The sequence below is a fragment of the Malus domestica genome, chromosome 06 (assembly GCF_042453785.1).
Source record: "Malus domestica chromosome 06, GDT2T_hap1".
NCBI lineage: Eukaryota > Viridiplantae > Streptophyta > Magnoliopsida > Rosales > Rosaceae > Malus > Malus domestica.
This window is the reverse complement of record NC_091666.1, coordinates 30,857,345-30,878,078: the sequence shown is the minus strand read 5'-3', so window position 1 is coordinate 30,878,078 and position 20,734 is coordinate 30,857,345. Positions and strand designations below refer to the sequence as shown.

At 41.0% G+C, this 20,734-nt stretch overlaps 6 protein-coding genes and 1 non-coding gene across 11 annotated transcripts; 5 read left to right on the top strand and 2 right to left on the bottom strand.

Moving 5' to 3' along the window:
- On the top strand, positions 1–2,585 carry LOC103437757 (uncharacterized). 2 transcript variants are annotated; one of them, XM_070824152.1, is made up of 7 exons: positions 13–614; positions 660–768; positions 948–999; positions 1,113–1,202; positions 1,684–1,748; positions 1,865–2,026; positions 2,122–2,585. In XM_070824152.1, exons 1-7 carry the CDS (start codon positions 106–108, stop codon positions 2,176–2,178), a joined length of 1,044 nt encoding a protein of 347 aa, XP_070680253.1. In that variant the 5' UTR covers positions 13–105; the 3' UTR covers positions 2,179–2,585. The 2 variants fall into 2 exon arrangements, with proteins under 2 accessions (XP_008374476.3, XP_070680253.1); XM_008376254.4 differs by having other exon boundaries at positions 1–768.
- Positions 2,586–3,318: 733 nt separating this feature from the next.
- On the top strand, positions 3,319–3,390 carry TRNAD-GUC (transfer RNA aspartic acid (anticodon GUC)). The gene has a single exon. It is a non-coding gene; the product is annotated as a tRNA-Asp (tRNA).
- Positions 3,391–3,507: 117 nt separating this feature from the next.
- LOC103437758 (uncharacterized) lies at positions 3,508–5,012 on the top strand. The gene is made up of 3 exons (XM_008376257.4): positions 3,508–3,710; positions 3,833–3,921; positions 4,642–5,012. Exons 1-3 carry the CDS (start codon positions 3,681–3,683, stop codon positions 4,793–4,795), a joined length of 273 nt encoding a protein of 90 aa, XP_008374479.1. The 5' UTR covers positions 3,508–3,680; the 3' UTR covers positions 4,796–5,012.
- A 113-nt stretch (positions 5,013–5,125) lies between these two features.
- Positions 5,126–8,286, bottom strand: LOC103437759 (anaphase-promoting complex subunit 8). The gene is made up of 4 exons (XM_008376258.4): positions 8,034–8,286; positions 7,633–7,942; positions 5,517–6,767; positions 5,126–5,392 (listed from the first exon to the last, which is right to left on the bottom strand). Exons 1-4 carry the CDS (start codon positions 8,117–8,119, stop codon positions 5,303–5,305), a joined length of 1,737 nt encoding a protein of 578 aa, XP_008374480.3. The 5' UTR covers positions 8,120–8,286; the 3' UTR covers positions 5,126–5,302.
- A 1,470-nt stretch (positions 8,287–9,756) lies between these two features.
- LOC103437760 (protein SUPPRESSOR OF GENE SILENCING 3-like) lies at positions 9,757–12,474 on the bottom strand. The gene is made up of 2 exons (XM_008376259.4): positions 12,355–12,474; positions 9,757–11,436 (listed from the first exon to the last, which is right to left on the bottom strand). The coding sequence occupies exon 2, from the start codon at positions 11,391–11,393 to the stop codon at positions 9,903–9,905; it is 1,491 nt and encodes a 496-aa protein (XP_008374481.3). The 5' UTR covers positions 11,394–11,436; positions 12,355–12,474; the 3' UTR covers positions 9,757–9,902.
- Positions 12,475–14,211: 1,737 nt separating this feature from the next.
- On the top strand, positions 14,212–16,497 carry LOC103409735 (pentatricopeptide repeat-containing protein At1g74900, mitochondrial). The gene has a single exon (XM_008348529.4). The coding sequence runs from the start codon at positions 14,279–14,281 to the stop codon at positions 15,740–15,742; it is 1,464 nt and encodes a 487-aa protein (XP_008346751.3). The 5' UTR covers positions 14,212–14,278; the 3' UTR covers positions 15,743–16,497.
- A 911-nt stretch (positions 16,498–17,408) lies between these two features.
- On the top strand, positions 17,409–20,592 carry LOC103437763 (E2F transcription factor-like E2FE). 4 transcript variants are annotated; one of them, XM_008376263.4, is made up of 11 exons: positions 17,409–17,899; positions 18,006–18,073; positions 18,156–18,208; positions 18,305–18,382; positions 18,496–18,549; positions 18,646–18,751; positions 18,886–18,953; positions 19,053–19,125; positions 19,221–19,282; positions 19,414–19,768; positions 20,106–20,592. In XM_008376263.4, exons 1-11 carry the CDS (start codon positions 17,775–17,777, stop codon positions 20,192–20,194), a joined length of 1,131 nt encoding a protein of 376 aa, XP_008374485.3. In that variant the 5' UTR covers positions 17,409–17,774; the 3' UTR covers positions 20,195–20,592. The 4 variants fall into 4 exon arrangements, with proteins under 4 accessions (XP_008374485.3, XP_070680252.1, XP_008374484.3 ...); XM_070824151.1 differs by having other exon boundaries at positions 19,896–20,506; XM_008376262.4 differs by having other exon boundaries at positions 19,218–19,282; positions 20,106–20,506.
- Positions 20,593–20,734: the final 142 nt, after the last annotated feature.

Here is a 20,734-nt window from a genome sequence, read left to right as displayed (position 1 = left end):
CTAAACCGGTGCGCAGACCAGCGTTAAGCGACGTCGTTTGGTTGGAAAAAAAAAAACAAAAGAAACCAGCGCCCCCGAACCGTCGCACCAGCAAGCGTTGCAAAAATGGAGGAGGAAAAAGCGGCGGCGTACTACGACGAGCTGACTCGGCGCGGCGAAGGAGCCGCCCGATTCAAACAAGGCCTCGGCTTTTCCTCCGCAAACTCGGATTCCGAAAATACCCCTGTGCGCGGCTCAGCGCTGGCGTATTCCACCTCGTCCTCCTTCCTCAGTAAGTTCGTTAAGGCGTCCAGCCCGAAGAAAGAGTCGGAGCTCCGAAATCAGGCCCAAATCGAGTCCATACAGAACAAGCTCAAGAGGAAGAGGCCCGACGCGGCGGAGGAAAGAGAAGAGAAACAACCGGCTAGGGTTTCGCAGAGAGATAATAAGCATTCGAGGAAGCGGAGCAGGAGCAGGAGCAGGAGCAGGAGCAGAGAGAGGCATTCGAGGCGGAGAAGTAGGAGCAGAGAGAGACATAGAGAAAGAGATAGGGATAGAGAGAGAAGGAAGAGGAGTAGGTCCGGGAGCGATTCCGATGGAGGTAGACGACGGAGAGGGAGGAGCCGGAGTCGGAGTCGATCGCCTCGGGATCGGAGAAAGGAGCGGCGGAGGAGTCGGAGCTCGTCGCCGAGGGAGAGGGTTTCGGAGAGGACCAAAGGTAAATCGGGGAAGGAGAGGAAAGGCGGCGGTGCTGATTATTCCAAGCTGATTGAAGGCTATGATAAGATGGTATGATTAGTTTGGTAATTGAAATTTGTCAGGAATCAAGCTCAAGTCTAATGGAACAGTGATTTCTTAATCAGTTTACTAATTTACTTGTGAAATTCTTGATAAGATTGCTAATTACGCGTTATTTTGGATTTCGATTCTCAAGTACGATTAACAAGCTGTTCTTTTGATATGATCAGTCAGCGGCCGAGAGAGTGAAGGCGAAGATGAAGCTTCAACTTGCCGAAACTTGTGAGCTATCCGATGTTATAGTGCATTATAATCCTGTGTTCTTGTTAATTAATCTCTAAGATATGGGTTTGCTTGGAGCTGTGCATTATAACATTGTGTGTTCTTAAATGCAGCTGAGAAGGATGCAGCGAAAGGGATGGGCTCGGGTTGGGAAAGGTTCGAGTTCAACAAAGATGCACCACTTGATGATGAAGAAGTTGAAGGTTAAACATCTATAACCACCACTGTATTTTATAATGTGAAGATTGAATTTTTCGCTTTGCATTACTTCTGTTTTGTCAATCAGTTGGATAATCGTCTTTATGTTCATGTTTTGGTGAGAAAACCTGGATATGTTTGCAGCTATAAATGCCTCTACATCTTCTTACTCGGCCATACTTGTAACAAGAGATTATCGTTTCAGGCTAAAACTCCGATTGCTCTATAGCCTTACGGAGTAATTTAGTTTTTTATATATGGCATAGTAATTATTATCCAAGATCAGAAATATAGGGCATTGGATCAATCAGTCATCATAGGTTAGATTCAGAAAGAAAGTCGTGATTATGTTGCTCATCGTTGACATGAGAATTAATAAACCTGCCACACTGATTTATGTAGCTTTGAAGTTGTAAATCAGCATATATCTTGGCCGTCTGATTGGAGCAAAGTGAGCTGATTGTGCATGTTTACCTTTTTGTGTAGCTGCTGATGATGATGCAGCACTAGTTAAGCACATTGGCCAAAGCTTCCGGTTTTCTGCAGTTGAGGTATGTCCATCTGCGATCTTCCCGCTATTTACGCATTTGAGTTCCAGTTCTGGCTTGTTAAAGATGACGAAAGTTCCGTGGTTTCTGACATTACTCATTCGACTGTCACCGTGTAGACAAAAAGGGAGGAGCAGCTCAGATCTGCTCATGATGAGGCTATGTTTGGTGCATCAGATGATCGACCGACCATTGTGATGGATAGTGAAATTGAGGCAGAGAACGACACAAAGGATAGCAAAGAAAGTGAGCCTACAACTACAGTCCTCTTGAGTGATACGGTAAGTTGAAGATTGCTTGTTGCTAAGCGACATGTTGCCGTGGGTTATTTTTCGGACTGAACATTATATCTGAAATGATGCTGCCATTTCTGTAGGTACTTGCAAAGAAACAAGGTTCATGGCGTGATCGTATACGTGACAAAAGGAATTAACATGATCCGAAGCCGTAGACAAGTTGAGGTCTGGAATGGTGACCGAAGGGGAAGACATGGATATCGGCATGGAACTTTCTAATACTACCACTTGGGTTTTGATATGAAGGTACATGATGGAGTTGACAATGAAGAAGCTTCTGCATTGAAGTTAGAGGCCGTAGAACTTCCATTGTCGGATCATTTATCCCGAGTCCTCCCTCTGTTCGAAAACAGCATTTCTGGAGTGTGTCCCCGAGTCCACGTTCCTTGATGAAAAGAGCTCGAGTATGTTGCGCTGTATTTTGGCCGAGGAAAACAGCGGCATTGTAGTCGTATTAGTAGGCCACTAGTTGTACTTGTATTGTACGTGTGTTCGCGTATGATGTTTTAACATGTTCTAATACAAGATTTGATTGCGAGTTTTAGAGATGTGTATGTTGAAGAGCTGAGTTCTCATCCGACATTAGCCGCTAAATGAGATCAAAATCTTAATCACGATTATCCACATAATAATCGTGATTGTGCTACAAAAGGTACACGTTATCAACTATCCTAGTTTGGTATCAAAAGAAAAATCCTACTGTACAAGTGGTATTATGGACTTATTCAAGTCAAGTAAACCTGATTAGTTTTGCCTTGTGAAGGAGAAAAAACTTGGAATTCAACTATACAAGTGATAATATGGACTTATTCAAGCCAAGTAACCTTGATTTGTTTTGCCTTGTGAACGAGAAAAACTTGGAACCAACTATACAAGTGATTATATGGACTTATTCAAGCCAAGTAAACCTGACTAGTTCCACCTTGTGAACGAGAAAAACTTGGAATCCAACTATACAAGTGATAATATGGACTTATTCAATCCAAGTAAACCTGATTAGCTACGCCTTGTGAACGAGAAAAACTTGATGCAACCGTGCAATGATGTGAACAACCTTAATGCAGATTCTTTAATTTCTTTTTTATGTTCCATTAATTACGGGTGGTGTTATCCAACCCCCTCCTTTGTACCTCTCATACACCCTTGTTAATTTTTGTGTACTGATCTTTTTAAATTCGTTCGATCTGACAGCTGAAAATGGAGAAGGTGTGTGAAAGAAGTATGGGAGCGTGGATAGTAACCTTTAATTAAAAACTAATAGCATCAGAAAACAATAAGTCGTTGTAGTATAGTGGTAAGTATTCCCGCCTGTCACGCGGGTGACCCGGGTTCGATCCCCGGCAACGGCGCCTACTTTTTTTTCTTTTTGCCATACACCTTTTTAAGTCAAACCTCGGGAAGCTCAATCGAATTACGTGTCGCGATCTTATTTGCTGAACGGGAGAGTGCAAGTGGGGCACCCCAGTCCCGAGACAGCCAATCAAAACCGAGCCCTTCCAATTAGAAATTATATAAAGGAGGGATAAAAGTGGCGGCTCAGGTCGTCTCTCTTCGCTCCTTCCTTCGTCCCTGTTTTCGCATTCCCAAGCCCTCATCGCATCTCTCTCTCCGGCAATCTCTGTACGGTGCGTTTCGATCAATGGCTGCGAATCGCTGGCTGAGGCCCGAGGTAAGCGCAGATCTACCTCCGATACTTGATCTTTTCCTTTCGTTTTTGTGCCAGATCGGCTTTGATTTTGTTGGTTGGGCTTTTAATCCGGCGTCGTAATGTATGTATGTGTGTGTATGTAGGTTTATCCACTGTTCGCTGCCACAGGGGTCGCCGTAGGGATCTGCGGGTTGAGTCTGTTCCGCCATATCACCATCAACCCTGAAGTCAGGTATCTCTCTCTCCTCGCTTTCTCTCTCTAAATCTGGACTGCAAAGCGTATTGCTTTAGAATTAGATTGTTGCTAATCTACGTGTTCTATTTGTAATCCGTTTTATTTTTGTTCTATGCCAATAACTTATCAAATTAGATTAATATTTTCAATGCGAAAAAACCTTAATTTTATCACCAAATATTTGGGTTTAATTATGGATATTGGGAATTGCTCCCGTTTACATATTTGGGCTCGTTTGATGCTTAGGATTGGAGTGAATTGGATTATTTATTATATTCAAGGTGTGGTAGGACGAAGAAAAAAGGAAATTTATTAAGGTAGAAGATGGATTACTAGTGAATGAAACTTATTCCCATCAATTCTCGCAAAAATGGTAGGATTGGAAAGGATATGTTTCCTTCATTTCTAATCTTTTATAATCCCCTCTAAACGAAGAATTATTTGCCTCTACCTTTTAACACATTTTTAATTTTATGAGATATCCAATGCAATTCTTCACACCAAACAAGCCCTAAAAAGTGATTATATAAATAACATGATCAATTTGGAGTTAAGCTCTTGAAATCTTTCAAGCGTATGGTGGCATAAGACTTGGCGCAAAATCGAGCGTAGTAACGTTCTAGGATATAGCTGTCCCCACTTAGCGGGATAAGGCTTTGTTGTTGTTGTTTGTTGTAGCGTATAGTGATACCATCTCTTTTTTTCTTTCTAAATCAGAGTGACCAAGGAGAACAGAGCTGCTGGAGTATTGGACAATCACGCCGAGGGAGAAAAGTACAAGGAGCATTTCCTGAGGAAATTCGTCCGCAACAAGGCACCGGAAATTATGCCAGGCATCAACGCTTTCTTCACCGACCCGAGCAAGAACTGAACTGATTTGAGTACCGGTTAAGAGAAGAAAATGCCAGAGATTGAGACTCTAATTGCTTTTAGTCATTTGAAATAATCTGAGTGAATGACATTGTGCACTTAAATTTGGTTTTCTTTGATGCCTTTCCAGCATCGTATAAGCTGGATGTTGCCTTCTGTATACCAATTGGTTGGATGATTTATATTGTTTTGTCATTGGCAGAGAGAAAATTACTGCATATGTTGATCTTGCTTTCGCACATCAAAGCCTGCTTCGTGCCTGGTTCGATAATACGCAGATACGCAACCAAGTGCGGAAAAATAAAGAACGAACGGAAGATTAAAGAAACACTCAAGAAAACTACAGCAATGCATTAAAATTGAATTTTTTTTTCTACAGAAATCAAACTAATTAACATTGATAATACAAAAACACGCTCTCAAATGTGACCGATCCACTTCAAGCTTCTCGCAAGATGTTGTGCCAAATCTGATAGAGAAGGCATCTGCCTTATACATCATGACTAAATTATGGAGGAAAGTGCTCAACATCCATTGAAGGACCACCGGCTTGTTCTATTCTCATTCCCCGAAGTAAGCTTTTGGCTGTTTCCTTTTCCTGCAGTGAAGCACAACGAATTAAGAGTTACTTTCTGTAGATTCGAAATGTTTGCACATAATTCTTTAGATTTCAATGTCATGTTTCCATAAGCATATATAGAGAAAGAGAAGTTGCAACTCACCGGGCCAGTATAATCTAGAAGACGGGTACAATAGATCTCTGATTCTTCAAATCTTTTCTGCTGCCTATAGTATTGAGCAAGATATAGAAGGGTTTCTACCATATTTGGTCCTTCCCTGTCTTCGGCTTCCATCCTCTCCAAATCCTTCTTGTAGTAATAAGCCGCCTCATCAGAACGTCCAAGTTCAGAATTTAGCTTTGCTAACTGGTGCAGGGCAATCGCTTCCCTGTCATTACAATTAACTGCCCTTTTGTAACACTTCATCGATTCCTCAGTCATGTGGAGCTGTTCAGTTTCATAACACTTGGCCATGGCAATCCACAACCGAGAATCATTTGGCTGCAAGAATACTGATTTCTTGAAGTAATAAAGAGCATACAAGGGCATACTCATCATCTCATAAGCTTGTCCCAATCCATACCAAGCTCGATAATCACATGGATTTATATCTACAGCATGGCGATATGCCTCAATAGCAGCTGGGGTGTTTTTCATCTCAACATATTCATGACCCATAAGGGTCCAAGCAGACAAATAATTTCTGTTTAATTTGAGTGCCCTCCTAAAGTACACAACCGCCTTCTCATGCTGCCCTTTTAAGCTGTAGTAATTTCCGATAATACAACAAGATTCAGGCCTGTATTTATCAGTGATAAATACTCTATGGGCAAGATAACTTAGTGCAGAGTAGCACTCCTTTGCATATAACACATTGGAATACATGTCCATGTCTTCCACTCGGTAAGGGTCATTCCTAAGAAGTTCTTCAAAAATTGCTTCAACTTGTTCAAATTCCCGGAGATTGTATTGTGCCTTTGCAATTTGAGCCTGAATGTAATTACTGAAAACAAAAGTGCCCTTAAGATATTCATACTTTTTTAAGGATTCACTGTGCTTCCTCAGTTCTTGATAAGCACTTGCGAGAAAAAAGTCCTTCATCCAATGGTTATTGAGCTTAAGGCTGTTCAAGTCGTCAACTGTAGTGCATAACGACTGCAGCTCCGACCAGGCACTCCAGTTCCAAGGGTAGCTATTGACAGACTCTACAAGAACTGTAAGAGCAAGACTCTTGCTGCCTTTGTCTTTGAGCACAAGACCATACAAGTAGAGTCCAAAAGGATCAATAGTCCCATTCTTGCGAAGGGTTGATAACTCCCTCTCGAGAGAAACCAGTTCACCATTCACAACATCGCTCTTTCCTAGTGGCCCCTCAAGTTCTATCATTTCTTCCTCTTTCCGCTTTTCTCCAGCCTTCATCAAGCAATAAAAACAAAGAAAAATATACAATCATAAAATCTCAATGAACTAAGTAGGTTCATAAAAATCAAAGATTTCTGAACAAAAGAGAAGCTTCTACTACCGCCATATGTAGCATTAAACTGACATAGATTTCTTAAAGCACCGATCAACCAAAATGTAAAATCTCAATAGATTCCACTCATAGTTGTCTTTCACCCGTTTTCTTGTATGTTTAATCCTATTTGCCACATTGGATTCCTACATCTCATTATATTTCAACTAGTTCATTCATACTACATACCTGTTGACTAATTTGGCTTAAAACTGAATGTTTCTGGTACTCGAGTCTCGAGCCCGTTCCATAGAAAAACTTGTTTTCTTGCATTTAAGTCTCAAGCTTGTTTTTTTGCAGAAAACCCCGTGTGGCTTTCAAGTGGCACATCAGTCTTGTTTATGGGATGTTCTCAGCCTAATTTTTTCTTTGGCTTTATGGATACACTTCTCCGAGAGTGTTCTTTGGTTATTGTGGATGCTGCACAGCTTATTTGACGTGCAGAAACAGGAACAAAATTTCTCGTTTCTCATTTGATTTTGTGCGCGAGTGGGTGAGCTTGGGTGTAATTGGGTCATAGGATTCTCCAGTGATAAACACTCGTGAGTGCTCTCTTGGAAGACTCCGTCCTCCAAACTGGACGTAGGGTTGTTAACCCTAGACCAGTATCATTTATTGGTGCTCTTGGTTAGATTAGCTATACACTATGCATCCTCAACAATTTCAAATTTGTGAAAATTCAAATTTATGGGCGAAACACACCGAAAAATCAAAAGACTAAAACTTTGATTTGCAGAGACTGAAAGAAGAGAGAAAGTTACAAACCAGATATAGAGCATAGGAGCGTAAGAAGACCGACTTCTTTCCGTTCTGATCACGAAGCACATGGGCAGCTCTTCTGTACTCCCTGCAGTCAAAATACGACTTAGCAAGGAGGTAGAAATCGCCGTCCACAATGTCGTCTTCCTCCATCACCGGAGTGGACACATACGACACGCCGGAAGCCGGCGTCGAAGTGATGTCGTTGGTGCGGAATCTGCGCCGGATGCTGGAGCTCCCGCGCTGGAATCTCGTGTTCGCAGGCGTGAACTTTACCGGGTCCTGCTCGATGATGCCGACGAGCTGCTCCGCCGCCCTGCAAAATTATTGAAACGACGAAGCATCAGTTGGATGTAAAGAATTGAAATTTGAATTGGGGATTCAGGGTTTTAGGGTTTGGGAGGTACCATTTGGAAGCAACGTAGAGGCAGCGATCGCTCAGCTGCCGAATCGCAGTCCGAAGCTCGATTCTGTAGTTCTCTTTCGAACTCATCGAATCGATTGACTCGGTCACTCACTGGCTCGGCCAATTCTGCAGCTGTTTGCCGGGGAATATAACGACCGCCGTGAGTGACGGTTGCTATTGGCTGCCGAGCCCACCCCGCGCTCTCCGTTTTCAGATTTTTCGAAAACAGGAATCGAAACGTTTTGGGTTCTGGGAGGGCTTTTTAGTATTTTAACTTGGATGGGCTGAGCTGGTATTTTTTATTCTTGATTTTACATTACAACGAGTCTACGATGAGCCACATCAACCCATAACATATTCTTTATGAAATTATGATAGATAGACCACATCGATTTGCGGTGGACATATTCAGGGACTAAATGGATTGTTTTTCAATTTCAAAGCCCCATGAGACTCACATATTCAGAGATTATATTGATCGTTTTTCAATTTCGAAAACCATCTTGATGGAGTTGATCAATTTCAAAGATTATTTGTGATGAAAACCCCAAATTTATTAACTAAGTTACTACTTTCATTGGATAGTTCATTTTGTTCTAGTAGCATGGCAAATTTAACTTTGTTACTCCATTGTTACCTTCCTCGTAAATGCGCAATAAGCATTTATGGTTAGGCTGAATCTTAATAGAGTGGGTTAATTTCAGAGGTCATCTTAATAGGATGGGTTAATTTCAAAGATTCTTTGTGATGAAAACCCTAAATTTATTAACTAAGTTACTACTTTCATCAGATATAGTTAATTTTGTTCTAGTAGCATAGCAAATTTGAATTTGTTACTCCATTGCTACCTCCGTTGGAAATGCACAGTAAGCATTTATGGTGTATTTTAAGGTGGGGAATTATTGCAAATACGTAGGTTGGTAAGAGTTTGGCAGGTCGCATATTTGGATTTAATGACTCTCACATACGAAAGCAACTTGCATAGAATGAGTACATCACGTGGTGTTTTGATCGTTTTTCAAATGCCCATGAGGCTCACATATTCAGAGACTATATTGATCGTTTTTCAATTTCGGAAATCATCTTAATGGATAGTGTCAATTTCAAAGATTATTTGTGATGAAAACCCCAAATTTATTAATTAAGTTACTACTTTCATTGGATAGTTCATTTTGTTCTAGTAGCATGGCAATTTTAAATTTGTCATTGTTACCTTCCTTGTAAATGCGCAATAAGCATTTATGGTTGGGTTAAATCTTAATAGAGTGTGTTAATTTCAGAGACCATCTTAATAAGGTGGGTCACTTTCAAAGATGATTTGTGATGAAAATCCTAAATTTATTAACTAAGTTACTACTTTCATCAGATATAGTTAATTTTGTTCTAGTAGCATAGAAAATTTGAAATTGTTACTTCATTGCTACCTCTGTCGGAAATGCGCAGTAAGCATTTACGATGTCTTTTAAGGTGGGGAATTATTGCAAATATGTAGGTTGGTAAGAGTTTGGCAGGTCACATATTTGGATTGAATGACTCTCACATACGAGAGCAACTTGCATAGAACGAGTACATCTCATGGCATTCTTATCGAATAACACAACATAATAATATGAAGAGAAACCTATACATATGACATAGTAGCGATGAACTCGTTCATGCAAGTTCTAACGCTTAATCAACCAATATAAAAATCTAAAGCTCATCCATATGGAAAACACCAAACAAACATAAGTTCAAATAAGATTAAGTTCTTACCAAATAAAACGAAAATCCCAACAAGAAAAAACAGAAACGAAATGTAGCATAGTTCTTGACCAACAAAGAAAAGAAAAACGAAATGTAAAATACTTGAAGGTCTTGAATCGAACTTTTAATCTCGAGGAAGAGATATAACACCTTTGTAGAATTCTTCCTGCAGAATCATCTCTTCCTTGTTCTCTTCCAGATGCTTTGTGATCCTCTGCTTCAAACTACGATTTTCATCTTGCAGCTTTTCGATCTTACCACGAAGTATGGCATTAGTTTCCTCAGCATCTTTCCTGAGCCTCATTTCTTTCGGGAGCTTGTCCTTCAGCCGAATAACCTCTTCGCTGTCCAGACTCATCTGCCTTGTCGGCTGCAAGACCATCTCCTGGTAAGATTTTATATCGAATTTCACCCTCCCTTTATCATCGCAGTGGTGGTTGAAAGAATCCAAGTCTCGCTTGGTTGGCAAGAAACCATAGAGCTGTCGGACAAGACCTGGACGAAACAAGACAGGATTGCGCTCCCACGCATCCCTACCAAATCCTTGGTCTGCAAAATGCCTGTGCAGCCGCTCCGCCTCAAAATGCCCCATCGCTGAGGCCTCAAAAATCAACATGCTCATCCCACAATGTCCCTGCGGACCATATGAGTGTCGAGCCTTACTAGCATGATAATCATCAAACAAATCAAGAAGCTCCTCGGTCCCCATTCCAATCCACTTGTCAAATTCATCCTGTTCGAGTTTTGTGTTCATGATAAGCACCATCGGAGGCCAGATAACTTTGCGATTCTTTTCCTCATCTTTCAGAGCTGCCCATCTGCCGAATACTTGGCCCACAGGTGTGACAGATGCTCCCTTCAGCTGCAACTCCGCATCTATAAGTTTTGCAAGCTCTCGATGGAGCTTCACCCGCTTTGCCCCTTTAGTTTCTGCATGCCTTTTGAGGGGCTGCAGGCCATCGTACCAATCAATTGCTCCGGGACCCTTTTTGCACGCAGGGCAGTGCCATCGCCTGGCAGGATCAGCAACCTCATCCACACTTAAACGATCAAACTCATCGAAGAATTGTTTGAACCAGTTACTCTTCTTTCGAGTTTCATGACTCTTTTCACTAGAGTCAGAGTCAAACTCATCACTGAAAAGATCCTCATCCGAGTCATCAAGATCACTCAGAGGATCAGAGTTGTCCTCGTCACCATAATCTTCGGCAACAGCAACAGGAGGAGCCACATTCTTGTCTTTCTTGCCAGCTCTGGATTGCCAGTTCCATCCTTGGTCCAGCGGAGGGGGAATCACATTTTTCGGGGCCACAGAGTTATCTCCGAAACCACCAGTGCTGTTATACTGATTCCTTGCATTTCTTCCTCCAGCAGGTTTTTGAGGACGAGCAGCTTGTGAACCAGGCATGCCTGTGATTGGAACACCTTGTGGCGGTGGTCCCCAAGCCTTGTAACTAGAATTTTGAGGACCAAATCTGCCACCACCTCTGTTCTTCGTTTTCTTGCCAATTACCTCCCATTCTCCATTGTCCTGTGCCGAGTCCAGGCTAATGTTTGCTACACCCTGACTCAACTGCTTTCCTTTTGGATTTCCGCCGCCTCTTCTTGAACTCATCTTGGACAGCAATCCTCTTCCTCGACAATGCCGGAAACCTAACCTTCAGTAGAGGCACCTGATGTTAGTGCAAATACCTCCAACACAATCAAAGCAAATAATCTAAATAGCCTAGTGGTAGAAAAGTAACTTTAGTCCTTACAAACTCAGTCAGTTGAGACTTGAGAGTTCATATAGAACCTTCATCGGCATCCAACTGTGTTATGTTTTAAAAGCCTTTCATTTCACTCTCAATTCTCTCAATTTCAATGACCAAACACATATGCAGGCCTGCACATAAGCACCCTTAAACCCCGGGAAAATCTCGGATGTAACCGGGGTACATCCCTCAGGCAGAGGCTAAACCAGAAATTTAACGAAGAGAGGCACCTTATAAAATTCAAAGCTCCGTTTTTTGGATGCCAATGCTAATCCGTATTAACAAAATATATGCACCTTAATAAGGTTATACTCGAGAGAAAGTTTGCAACTATTTTCACAAGATTAATATCATCATTTCTCTAAGAAAACAAAGGTGGGAGGGGCATGCGCCACCACGGGGCCTGTGCTCCCTCCCCGTTCTTGTCTCTATGTCACGTGATGGGAGATAAAACAGGGGTATACATGCCGAGTTACGCATACAATTTCTCCGAAAAACGCACATCATAAATCACAAATTTACACACAGCTAGAGAGAAAAGCTGTAAACTTTTGTGGGAAATCGGAATGCAAACCCATGGAAACTCACATTCTTCATGAACTTCTGTAAAAATTCAGTTCACAAATCCAAAAGACAAAAATTCTGTAAACCCATCAAAATCCAATTAATAAAATTAATGAAAACAAAAAATCCAAGTGAGGAAGTCTCTTCCTAACTCTGGAATTTCTAATCCTACGAACAGAATTTTTTTGATTACTTAATGCCACGAACTCATGCAACAAAATTCATAAAAAATTAATAAATAATAAACAAGAAATGTACCTGAAGCCAAATGAGACGATGAAGACGACGTTGGAGGAGCTCAGCAGGCGTGGTTTTTGTTGCGAGACGGACTCCCAACAGTCCACCCACCACCTCCTGCGACGAGGGTGATGGGAAGAGTCTGTTGTGTTTATATAATAATTTGGAAAATTAATTCACTAGGGTGCTCACACTTTTGCGTGAGTGTCTCTCTCCTCACTTGACACACTCTTGGTTCTAATAAGTATTTCTCGAAACCTCAAAAAAAACGTGTCTCGACTACTTTTTTTTAATATACTATGCCACGTCAAATAACCATGTAACATTGACCAATGACACGAAGGCACGTCGTATTAATTGCCAACATGGAACAATGTCATGATGCCACGTTGTCTTTGATTGGCATAACTGACAGATAATTTCTATCATGACCTCGAGAAATTAGCCCACTTCGTGTGGTGCGAATCCAGTGTGTAACGTAAGATTGACCACGTAACTAGGACCAATAACATAGTGCCACGTCGATCGACAATTGGCTACGCTGATGAGAGTGTAAGTTATAACTATTGCCCTTGTAGGTAGATTTATTTCCTAATTTAGAGAGAGAGATTATATTCACACCCCAAATTACTTTTCACACACCTTTTTAATTTTTTTAATATTTTTCTGTAAGTGTTAGTGGTGTGTCAAACAATATTAAAAAAAAAAAAAAGGTGTGAAGGAAATAATTTGGTATGTGTGAATATAATCTCTGTTTAGAGAAAGTGGTTCAGCTCATGTGCAACCGCAACAAGTTGTAGGACTAATGACATAATGTCACAGCCACATTGTGCCCAGACGTGGCACGTGGCTCACCTCATTGTTTTTTTTGTTCAAGCGATAAGATAATCTATACTAAATTTATTCAAATAATATAAAAGTGGAATTAAATAGAGGACACTCGGGTACAATGACAAAGCCCCAACTTACTCATTCATCCAACAAGCTTTTGCTCTTTTGCCATTCAAACCAGTAACCATCTTCTAATCAGTGTTGGTTCTTTTTCATCCAGTCAAGATTTTGTTCTTTAATGCCCTTTAATCCGTTATATAGAAAAAGTAACCAAAACATCGTACAAACAATTTCTGATTAATTGTTAGCCTTTATTCCCTATTTTTAATCTAAATTTCTAAGGCGCTCCAGCAAATGTGGCTCACATCTTTATTAAAATGATGATACAAATGTAGTAAGAAAAATATGGTAAGTGTAATATTTTTGGATAAAAACTTTCAGGCTTTTTATCTAGTAGAATTGATACAATGCAAGTTTGAGATTTATATATATTCCTTTTCTACTATTTGATTTCTTGTATATTTTCTTTTATCTCTGTCGGAGACCCGTATTTAATCCAATAAGAAATGAAATTATTTCAATAAAGATCGCATAACGTATATATTATACTATAATATATATGTATTATGCTTATATATGCCCATATTCTTATGATTTGGGTTAGCGCTTTTTATCTTTCATGTTGTTCTTATTCTTAGACAACTCGAAAGTAAATTAAACTACAATTGCCCCGACTACAATTACACTACAAAGACCAGAACTTTGGATCTCTTCTATCAAGGTCATCGGATAAAATGATCCGGACCTTTAAAATTTTATCTAACGGTTAAAATTTATTATAATTTTTAAAGGATCAAAATAGACAGACCGTCAGATGAAATTTAAAATACCCAGATCATTTGATTCGGTAGTCTTGATGGAAGAGATCCGCTCTGTGAACATGGTTTGATTTTGACCAATGCCTTTACAGTTAACCTGGGACGGGCTGGGCTCATATAGTGAAAAAGACAAATGACAAGCCCAATTAAATTGAGCCCGCGAAACATGTTTGGCTGCCGAGAAAATAACGACGGAAAATTACGCTCCCAACATCTCCAACTCCAACCCCAGAACAATGCTCACTCTGCAACTCAAAACTGCCGCACAGAAAAACCCAAAACCCGGTTTTCCAATTCCGTGTCGGAGCCTCACCACCTCACCTTCACATCCCTCTCAAGACTCACACTTGGCGAACCTGATTCTCAAATCCGACCCGCAAACCCTAATCCAGATTCTTCACAGCCCCGAAATCGACTGGTCTTCGGATTTGGTCGACAAAACCCTGAAGAGGCTCTGGAATCATGGACCCAAAGCCCTCCAATTCTTCAAAATCCTCGACCATCATCCGAACTACACGCATCCTTGCTCCTCCTTCGACCACGCTATCGACGTTGCCGGCCGCCTGCGCGACTACAAGTCCCTCTGGACCCTCGTGGCCCGAATGCGGTCCCGTAGGCTCGGCCCCGGGCCGAGGACTTTCGCTATCATCACCGAGAGGTATGTGGCTGCTGGTAAGCCTGATAGAGCCGTTAAGGTGTTCCTGTCAATGCATGAACATGGTTGTCCTCAGGATTTGAATTCGTTTAATACAATTCTTGATGTGCTTTGTAAAGCTAAGCGTGTCGAAAAGGCGTGTAATTTGTTTAAGGTGTTTAGGGGCAGGTTTAAGGCTGATCGTGTTAGTTACAATATAATTGCGAACGGGTGGTGTTTGATTAAGCGAACCCCGAAAGCTTTGGAGCTTTTGGGGGAGATGGTGGAGAGGGGGTTAGACCCGAGTTTAACGACGTTTAACATAATGCTTAAAGGGTATTTCAGAGCTGGTCAGATTAAGGAAGCTTGGGAGTTCTTTTTGCAGATGAAGAAGAGGAAGTGTGAGATTGATGTTGTTGCTTACACTACTTTGGTTCATGGGTTTGGTGTTGTCGGGGAGATTAAGAAAGCTCGAAGGGTTTTCGATGAGATGGTTGGGGAAGGCGTGCTTCCTTCGGTGGCAACGTACAATGCTTTGATTCAGGTTTTGTGTAAGAAAGATAATGTGGAAAATGCTGTTGTGGTTTTTGAGGAAATGGTGAGCAAAGGTTATGTGCCTAATGTGACGACTTATAATGTATTGATTAGAGGATTGTGTCATGCGGGAAACATGGATAGGGCGCTGGCGTTTTTGGACAGAATGAAGGATGATGAGTGTGAGCCAAATGTTCAGACATATAATGTGGTGATCCGGTACTTTTGTGACGCCGGAGAGATTGAAAAGGCGTTGAATGTGTTTGAGAAGATGGGTCGTGGTGATTGCTTGCCTAATCTGGACACGTACAATGTTTTGATTAGTGCCATGTTTGTGAGGAAGAAACCTGAAGACCTGTTAGTGGCAGGGAAGTTGTTGATTGAGATGGTTGATAGAGGATTTTTGCCGCGAAGGTTCACCTTCAATCGCGTTCTGGATGGGCTTTTGGTAACAGGTAATCAAGGTTTTGCAAAAGAGATTTTAAGATTGCAGAGCAAATGTGGCCGTCTTCCCCGTCAAGTAAAATTGTGAGCCATGTTGGAATTCAGATTGGCTCATGAACCATGCAGGTTTGAGACTCCATTCCAATCTTAACACCAGCTACTACTGCTCCAAGGGGTTTCTGTTCCTGTTGAAGTTTCAACACGATGTTCTCGTATCGCCGGGTGTTGGAAGTCTACAGTTTGGAGGATCAGATCAGGTGGGCATTTTGGTGAAATATGATTGAAGGAGAGGCTTTCTGTAACATCCCACGTCGTCTAGGGGAGTGATTTTTAAATGTATATTTTCATCCCTACCTAGCATGAGGCTTTTTGGAAGCTCACTGGCTTCGGGTTCTGGAGGAATTCCGAAATTAAGCGAGAAGGAGGCCAGAGCAAACCCAGGATAGGTGACCATTGGGAAGTTACTCGTGAGTTTTCAAAAACAAAACCGTGAGGAATGGTAACTTCCCAAAAACAAAACTGTGAAGGAATGGTAAACTCAAAACGGACAATATCGTGCTACGGTGGTGGAACGAGTTCGGAATGTGGTGGACCCGGCCGGGATGTGACACTTTCACTGCATTTGCAAGCAGTAAAAAAACAGGACTGGCCCAAGAACGACCCTCTCAGCATTTTAGTTGGAAATGAAATATCATGGAAAGAAAAACGATAAATAAACTTGAGCACATATCTTCTGTTTTCAAATTCGTACTTTCATATAACCAGTGTTTAAAAAATCGATATAGGTGGGAATATCGATATGTAGTTTTATGAAAATATTGATATAGATTGTCTTATTTACAATGGCTTGGATATATCATCTCATTCAGATTTAATCGAAATTAGATAAAAAATTCAAAAGTTCGAAATTTGCAAGAAGTTACAGTAAATTTTTGGTCATCAATAAGTAATTATTATCGATATTCATTGATTGTTTTATATATTGCTTGTATGGGTTGAAGTTTGTATTTCACCTTCTTTATAAATCAATCCTTAATTTTTCGGATATTTTAACAGAAATATTGACAATTTCGTGAATATTTTAAACACTGCATACAACGAGTTTATTTCAATGCCACACAATTTATATAAGTGAACCAACTGCTAGTTTAATGGTACCTCCCCTTCCGTTGTTGAACGAAGCTAAATTCGAATCCCCCCTCGTATCTACAAAAACGAAAATTTTATTTGTTCTTTTAAATAAACACGCTTGGAAATTTCCATTCAACGTAGTAAAAAAATTTGTTTCGTTATTTCCTAAAAGAGCAATTTAATGTTTTACATGGGAGTCAATTTGAATTAGGATAAGAATTGTGGGGAGGAAAGATAAATGTTTAAGCAAATTTGGCCGAGATTTGGGACCTAAATTGGGCAAAATTAGCAACCCAATCCAAATATGAGGAAAGAGATCCTCGGGTCCATCAAAGGCTACTGCATCAAGTGATCCGGACCATTTAAATTTCATTAAACGGTAAAAAATTATCATAGTTTTTAAATGATTAAAACAAATAAACCGTTCCATGAAATTTAAAAAATTTAGAACACTTAATTCGATGATCTTGATGGAAAATATCCGAAGTGAATCTCTTTCCCAAATATGAGGACGTAAAAATAAACAAAAAAAGGAGGCAAAGGACGGTAGATTTGGCTCCATTTACAAAAACAAAAAAACAAAAAACCCGAAACCATAAATATTTCCCGCTCATTCAAACATTTGAAAACAGTCGCCCTCTCTCTCTCTCTCTCTCTCTCTCTCCTCTCTCTTCTCTCTCCTCTCTCTTTCTCTCTCCTCCCCACTCATTTTTAAACTATTTGTTCCGCAGACAGCTACGCTCCACCGCTTCGGCGCTCCCTCCCGCTGCCGCCCTTCGGATCCCCAAACGCTCGCAAATATTTCAAATTTGTAAACCCCACCCCGCCTTTTACTCCTTAACCCCCCCTTTTTCCCCTCTTTCTTAACGGTCCTTTCTCTCTCCTTCTCTCTATATCTCTCCCTCCCTCCCTCTCTCTCTCTCTCTCTCTCTCTCTCTCTCTCTCTAGTGTTTCAGTACCTTCGCTTCCCTCCATTTTCTCTCTCAACCATGGCGGATCCTCCACCCCCACCGCCAGCCCCAGCGCAATCCTCTGCCCCGGCCCCAACAGGTCCTTCCGCCAGAAACCACGGCTACAGCAGAAAGCAGAAGTCTCTCGGCCTGTTGTGCTCCAAGTACTTTCTCCCCTCTCTCTCCCTCTCTGTGTCTGCAATTTCTTGACTCTTTGATTTTTTTTTTCTCTCTCTCTCTCTAATTCTTCCTTTCTTTCAAATCGTGCAGTTTTCTCGGCCTCTACAACCGCGACGGCGTGACTTCAATCGGCCTCGACGACGCCGCTTCACGATTAGGTCTCCATCTTTCCCCGATCTCAGACTCCTTTGCACTTTCTTGTATTCATTTCATCGGATCTAATGGTTTCTCGACTTGCAGGTGTAGAGAGGCGGCGGATCTACGATATTGTCAACGTCTTGGAGAGCGTTGGGGTCAGTTTCTCTTTTTCCTTTCTGGGTATTCTTCTTTCGATTTGTTTCCATTTTTCGAGTATTGATTTATTCATTTGGGTTGATCTTAATTTCCAGGTTCTTGCACGAAAGGCGAAGAACCAGTATTCTTGGAAAGGATTTAAGGCGATTCCTAATGCCCTACAAGAGCTAAGGGTATTTATCTCTCGCAATTCATCATTAAGATTCAGATCTGACCCAATTCTCTCTTTAATTTTGGTGCTTTTTTCTTGCATTTGGTACTGATTTGGTGTTTTATTGTGCAATAGGAAGAGGGTCTGAGAGAGAATATTTGTAACTTTGACGGCAACGAAGATCCCAAGGCAAGTCTTTTAGGGGTTTTCTTTATTGGGCTGTCCATCCGTTCAAAATAAGGTCTTTGAATCCAAATTTTTTAAAAGTTCCATTATTTTCCGCAGGGTTTGCAAATTTCAGATGATGAGGATGATGTAGAAAGATGTGGGAGTCAGCAGACTGAGAATTCGAACCCTAATCTCAATATTAAACCCATGAACCCAAAATCAGGTAAGCTTTGTTTTCGGTGTTTTTGATCTTGTTCGGTGCTTTGGGCTAAATTATAGGGGGTATTCAAATTTACTATGAATGATATTTTTGGTGATGTCCTAAAGATTGTTTCTTTTATATTTGTTGTTAAGCAGATAATAGAAGGGAAAAGTCGCTGGCGCTTCTTACCCAGAATTTTGTGAAGCTCTTTGTGTGCTCAACTGTGAGTGAAACAATGGATTGTTACTGCTTATTCCATGAAACTGTGATTTGGGTTTTATGTAATTTTGGTCTATATTGGTTTTACTGCATGAACTTGTAGGTTGAAATGATCTCCCTTGACGAAGCTGCTAAATTACTGCTTGGCGATGCACACAATGCATCAGTGATGAGAAGTAAGAAATTTGTACTTGGTTTTCTTTATTCCTGATCATATCTTAAAAGGAGCTGTAACTCTTGACTAACTTTTGTTAAAAACTTGATGAAGCAGCAAAAGTAAGGCGGATTTACGATATTGCAAATGTTTTGTCGTCCATGAACCTCATTGAGAAGGTAAAAACACTAATTTGAATCATCAGTAGAAGAAAGAAATGAAACTTTCAAATTCAGAATTCAACTTTTGTTAACATATACACTTATTATGGCCATGTTTAATGTTTTGCTTCTTATCCAAAAATGAGCAGACCCACACGTCAGATACGAGGAAGCCTGCATTTAAGTGGTTGGGATTGAGAGGAAAAGAGGAGGTTCCTCAGGAGACTAAGAAGAGAGCTTTTGGTACTGATATAACGAATGTCAGTTCTAAGAGGGGAAAGGTAGACTCTTCTATTGGTGGGAAGTTGGACGGGCAAAAACAGAAGGGCCTTGTAGGTGAGGCCGATAGGAGCAATTTGGAAGACTCAAAAGATGGTTCAAAGAGCTATCAGTTCGGTCCTTTTGCTCCTGTCACTATCGCCAGAGCTGGGACTGGCAGCACAAGGAAGGTTCATGATTGGGAGAAACTGACCTCTACGTATCGTCCTCAATATCAAAACCAAGGTATCATCTTATGATTCATCATGCTTTAGATTAAAGAATTTGATTATGAATAGTAAATATAGCTGTTCTTATCATTTATCGTTAGCGGTCAGTGATCCATCATCAGCCTAGGTGAACTTGTCTGTAGGACCAGGTGAAAATAGTGGGAGAAAGAGAAGAGAGGTGGATAGAGAAAGAAACATGACAGGAGACTGACTAGGTGTGGGAAGAACAGAACAAGGGGGAGGAAGCTAGGAAAACGTCTTATAGCAGAAATCCAAATAAATTTTTTTTAAGCAGGCCTTGCGTACGGAAGCATGGAAATTTACTAAACGATATGTTTTGCTTCATGTTGCAGCTTTGAAGGATCTGTTTTCTCATTATACGGAAGCATGGAAGACATGGTACTCCGAAGTTGCTGGGAAGAATCCAATCCGAATTTCTTGATGCTTCTCCGTTTTGACATGCGCCAATTGACACAAGGAAATCACTTCAATTCAACTCGTTCTTGACCTGGCAGAGAAGGGATGGCCCCTAGTTGGATGCATTTCTCTCTATGCACCGTGTGCTATCCCCAGGAATGCTACACACTTAACCGTCTTATCTTGACATTCTCAGAATTCTTTTACTGATTTCCTTTTGAATCGATGACTTGTTAGAGATGTGCTGCGTATGTTTGTGCACCTTCTAGCAAAAATGGGTTGTGAATGGTGTAAGTTCATGTTGGGAATTGGAAAGTTGGGCCAATTTTACATGACAGATTCTTTGTGTGCTCCAAGTTGCATGAAACTTGCAACGCAAGTCATACGAAATGTTTGATGAACAAAGGCATGAACTCATGAAAACCTCCACATATCTTCTCTTCTGATCTCTCGTTCTGGATCTCCTAATGCGCTGCTTAGCCTCCGCGCTCTTCTCTTTCCCACATGAAAACGAACAGCCCTCCTAACCCGAACCCTTGTCAAAAGAGTCCGACCTCTCTTTGAA

Excerpts from the sequence above, each read along its gene's own strand:
- LOC103437757 (XM_008376254.4), top strand. The coding sequence starts at position 106 with ATGGAGGAGGAAAAAGCGGCGGCGTACTACGACGAGCTGACTCGGCGC. Across the intron at positions 1,000-1,112 it reads GCTTCAACTTGCCGAAACTT|CTGAGAAGGATGCAGCGAAA; the intron begins GTGAGCTATCCG and ends TCTTAAATGCAG. Across the intron at positions 2,027-2,121 it reads CAGTCCTCTTGAGTGATACG|GTACTTGCAAAGAAACAAGG; the intron begins GTAAGTTGAAGA and ends CCATTTCTGTAG.
- LOC103437758 (XM_008376257.4), top strand. The coding sequence starts at position 3,681 with ATGGCTGCGAATCGCTGGCTGAGGCCCGAG. Across the intron at positions 3,711-3,832 it reads ATCGCTGGCTGAGGCCCGAG|GTTTATCCACTGTTCGCTGC; the intron begins GTAAGCGCAGAT and ends GTGTGTATGTAG. Across the intron at positions 3,922-4,641 it reads ACCATCAACCCTGAAGTCAG|AGTGACCAAGGAGAACAGAG; the intron begins GTATCTCTCTCT and ends TTTCTAAATCAG.
- LOC103437759 (XM_008376258.4), bottom strand. The coding sequence starts at position 8,119 with ATGAGTTCGAAAGAGAACTACAGAATCGAGCTTCGGACTGCGATTCGG. Across the intron at positions 6,768-7,632 it reads GCTCCTATGCTCTATATCTG|GCTGGAGAAAAGCGGAAAGA; the intron begins GTTTGTAACTTT and ends TGCTTGATGAAG. Across the intron at positions 5,393-5,516 it reads TTCTAGATTATACTGGCCCG|GAAAAGGAAACAGCCAAAAG; the intron begins GTGAGTTGCAAC and ends GCTTCACTGCAG.
- LOC103437760 (XM_008376259.4), bottom strand. The coding sequence starts at position 11,393 with ATGAGTTCAAGAAGAGGCGGCGGAAATCCAAAAGGAAAGCAGTTGAGT.
- LOC103409735 (XM_008348529.4), top strand. The coding sequence starts at position 14,279 with ATGCTCACTCTGCAACTCAAAACTGCCGCACAGAAAAACCCAAAACCC.
- LOC103437763 (XM_008376262.4), top strand. The coding sequence starts at position 17,775 with ATGGCGGATCCTCCACCCCCACCGCCAGCCCCAGCGCAATCCTCTGCC. Across the intron at positions 18,550-18,645 it reads ACGGCAACGAAGATCCCAAG|GGTTTGCAAATTTCAGATGA; the intron begins GCAAGTCTTTTA and ends TATTTTCCGCAG. Across the intron at positions 18,954-19,052 it reads AGCTCTTTGTGTGCTCAACT|GTTGAAATGATCTCCCTTGA; the intron begins GTGAGTGAAACA and ends ATGAACTTGTAG.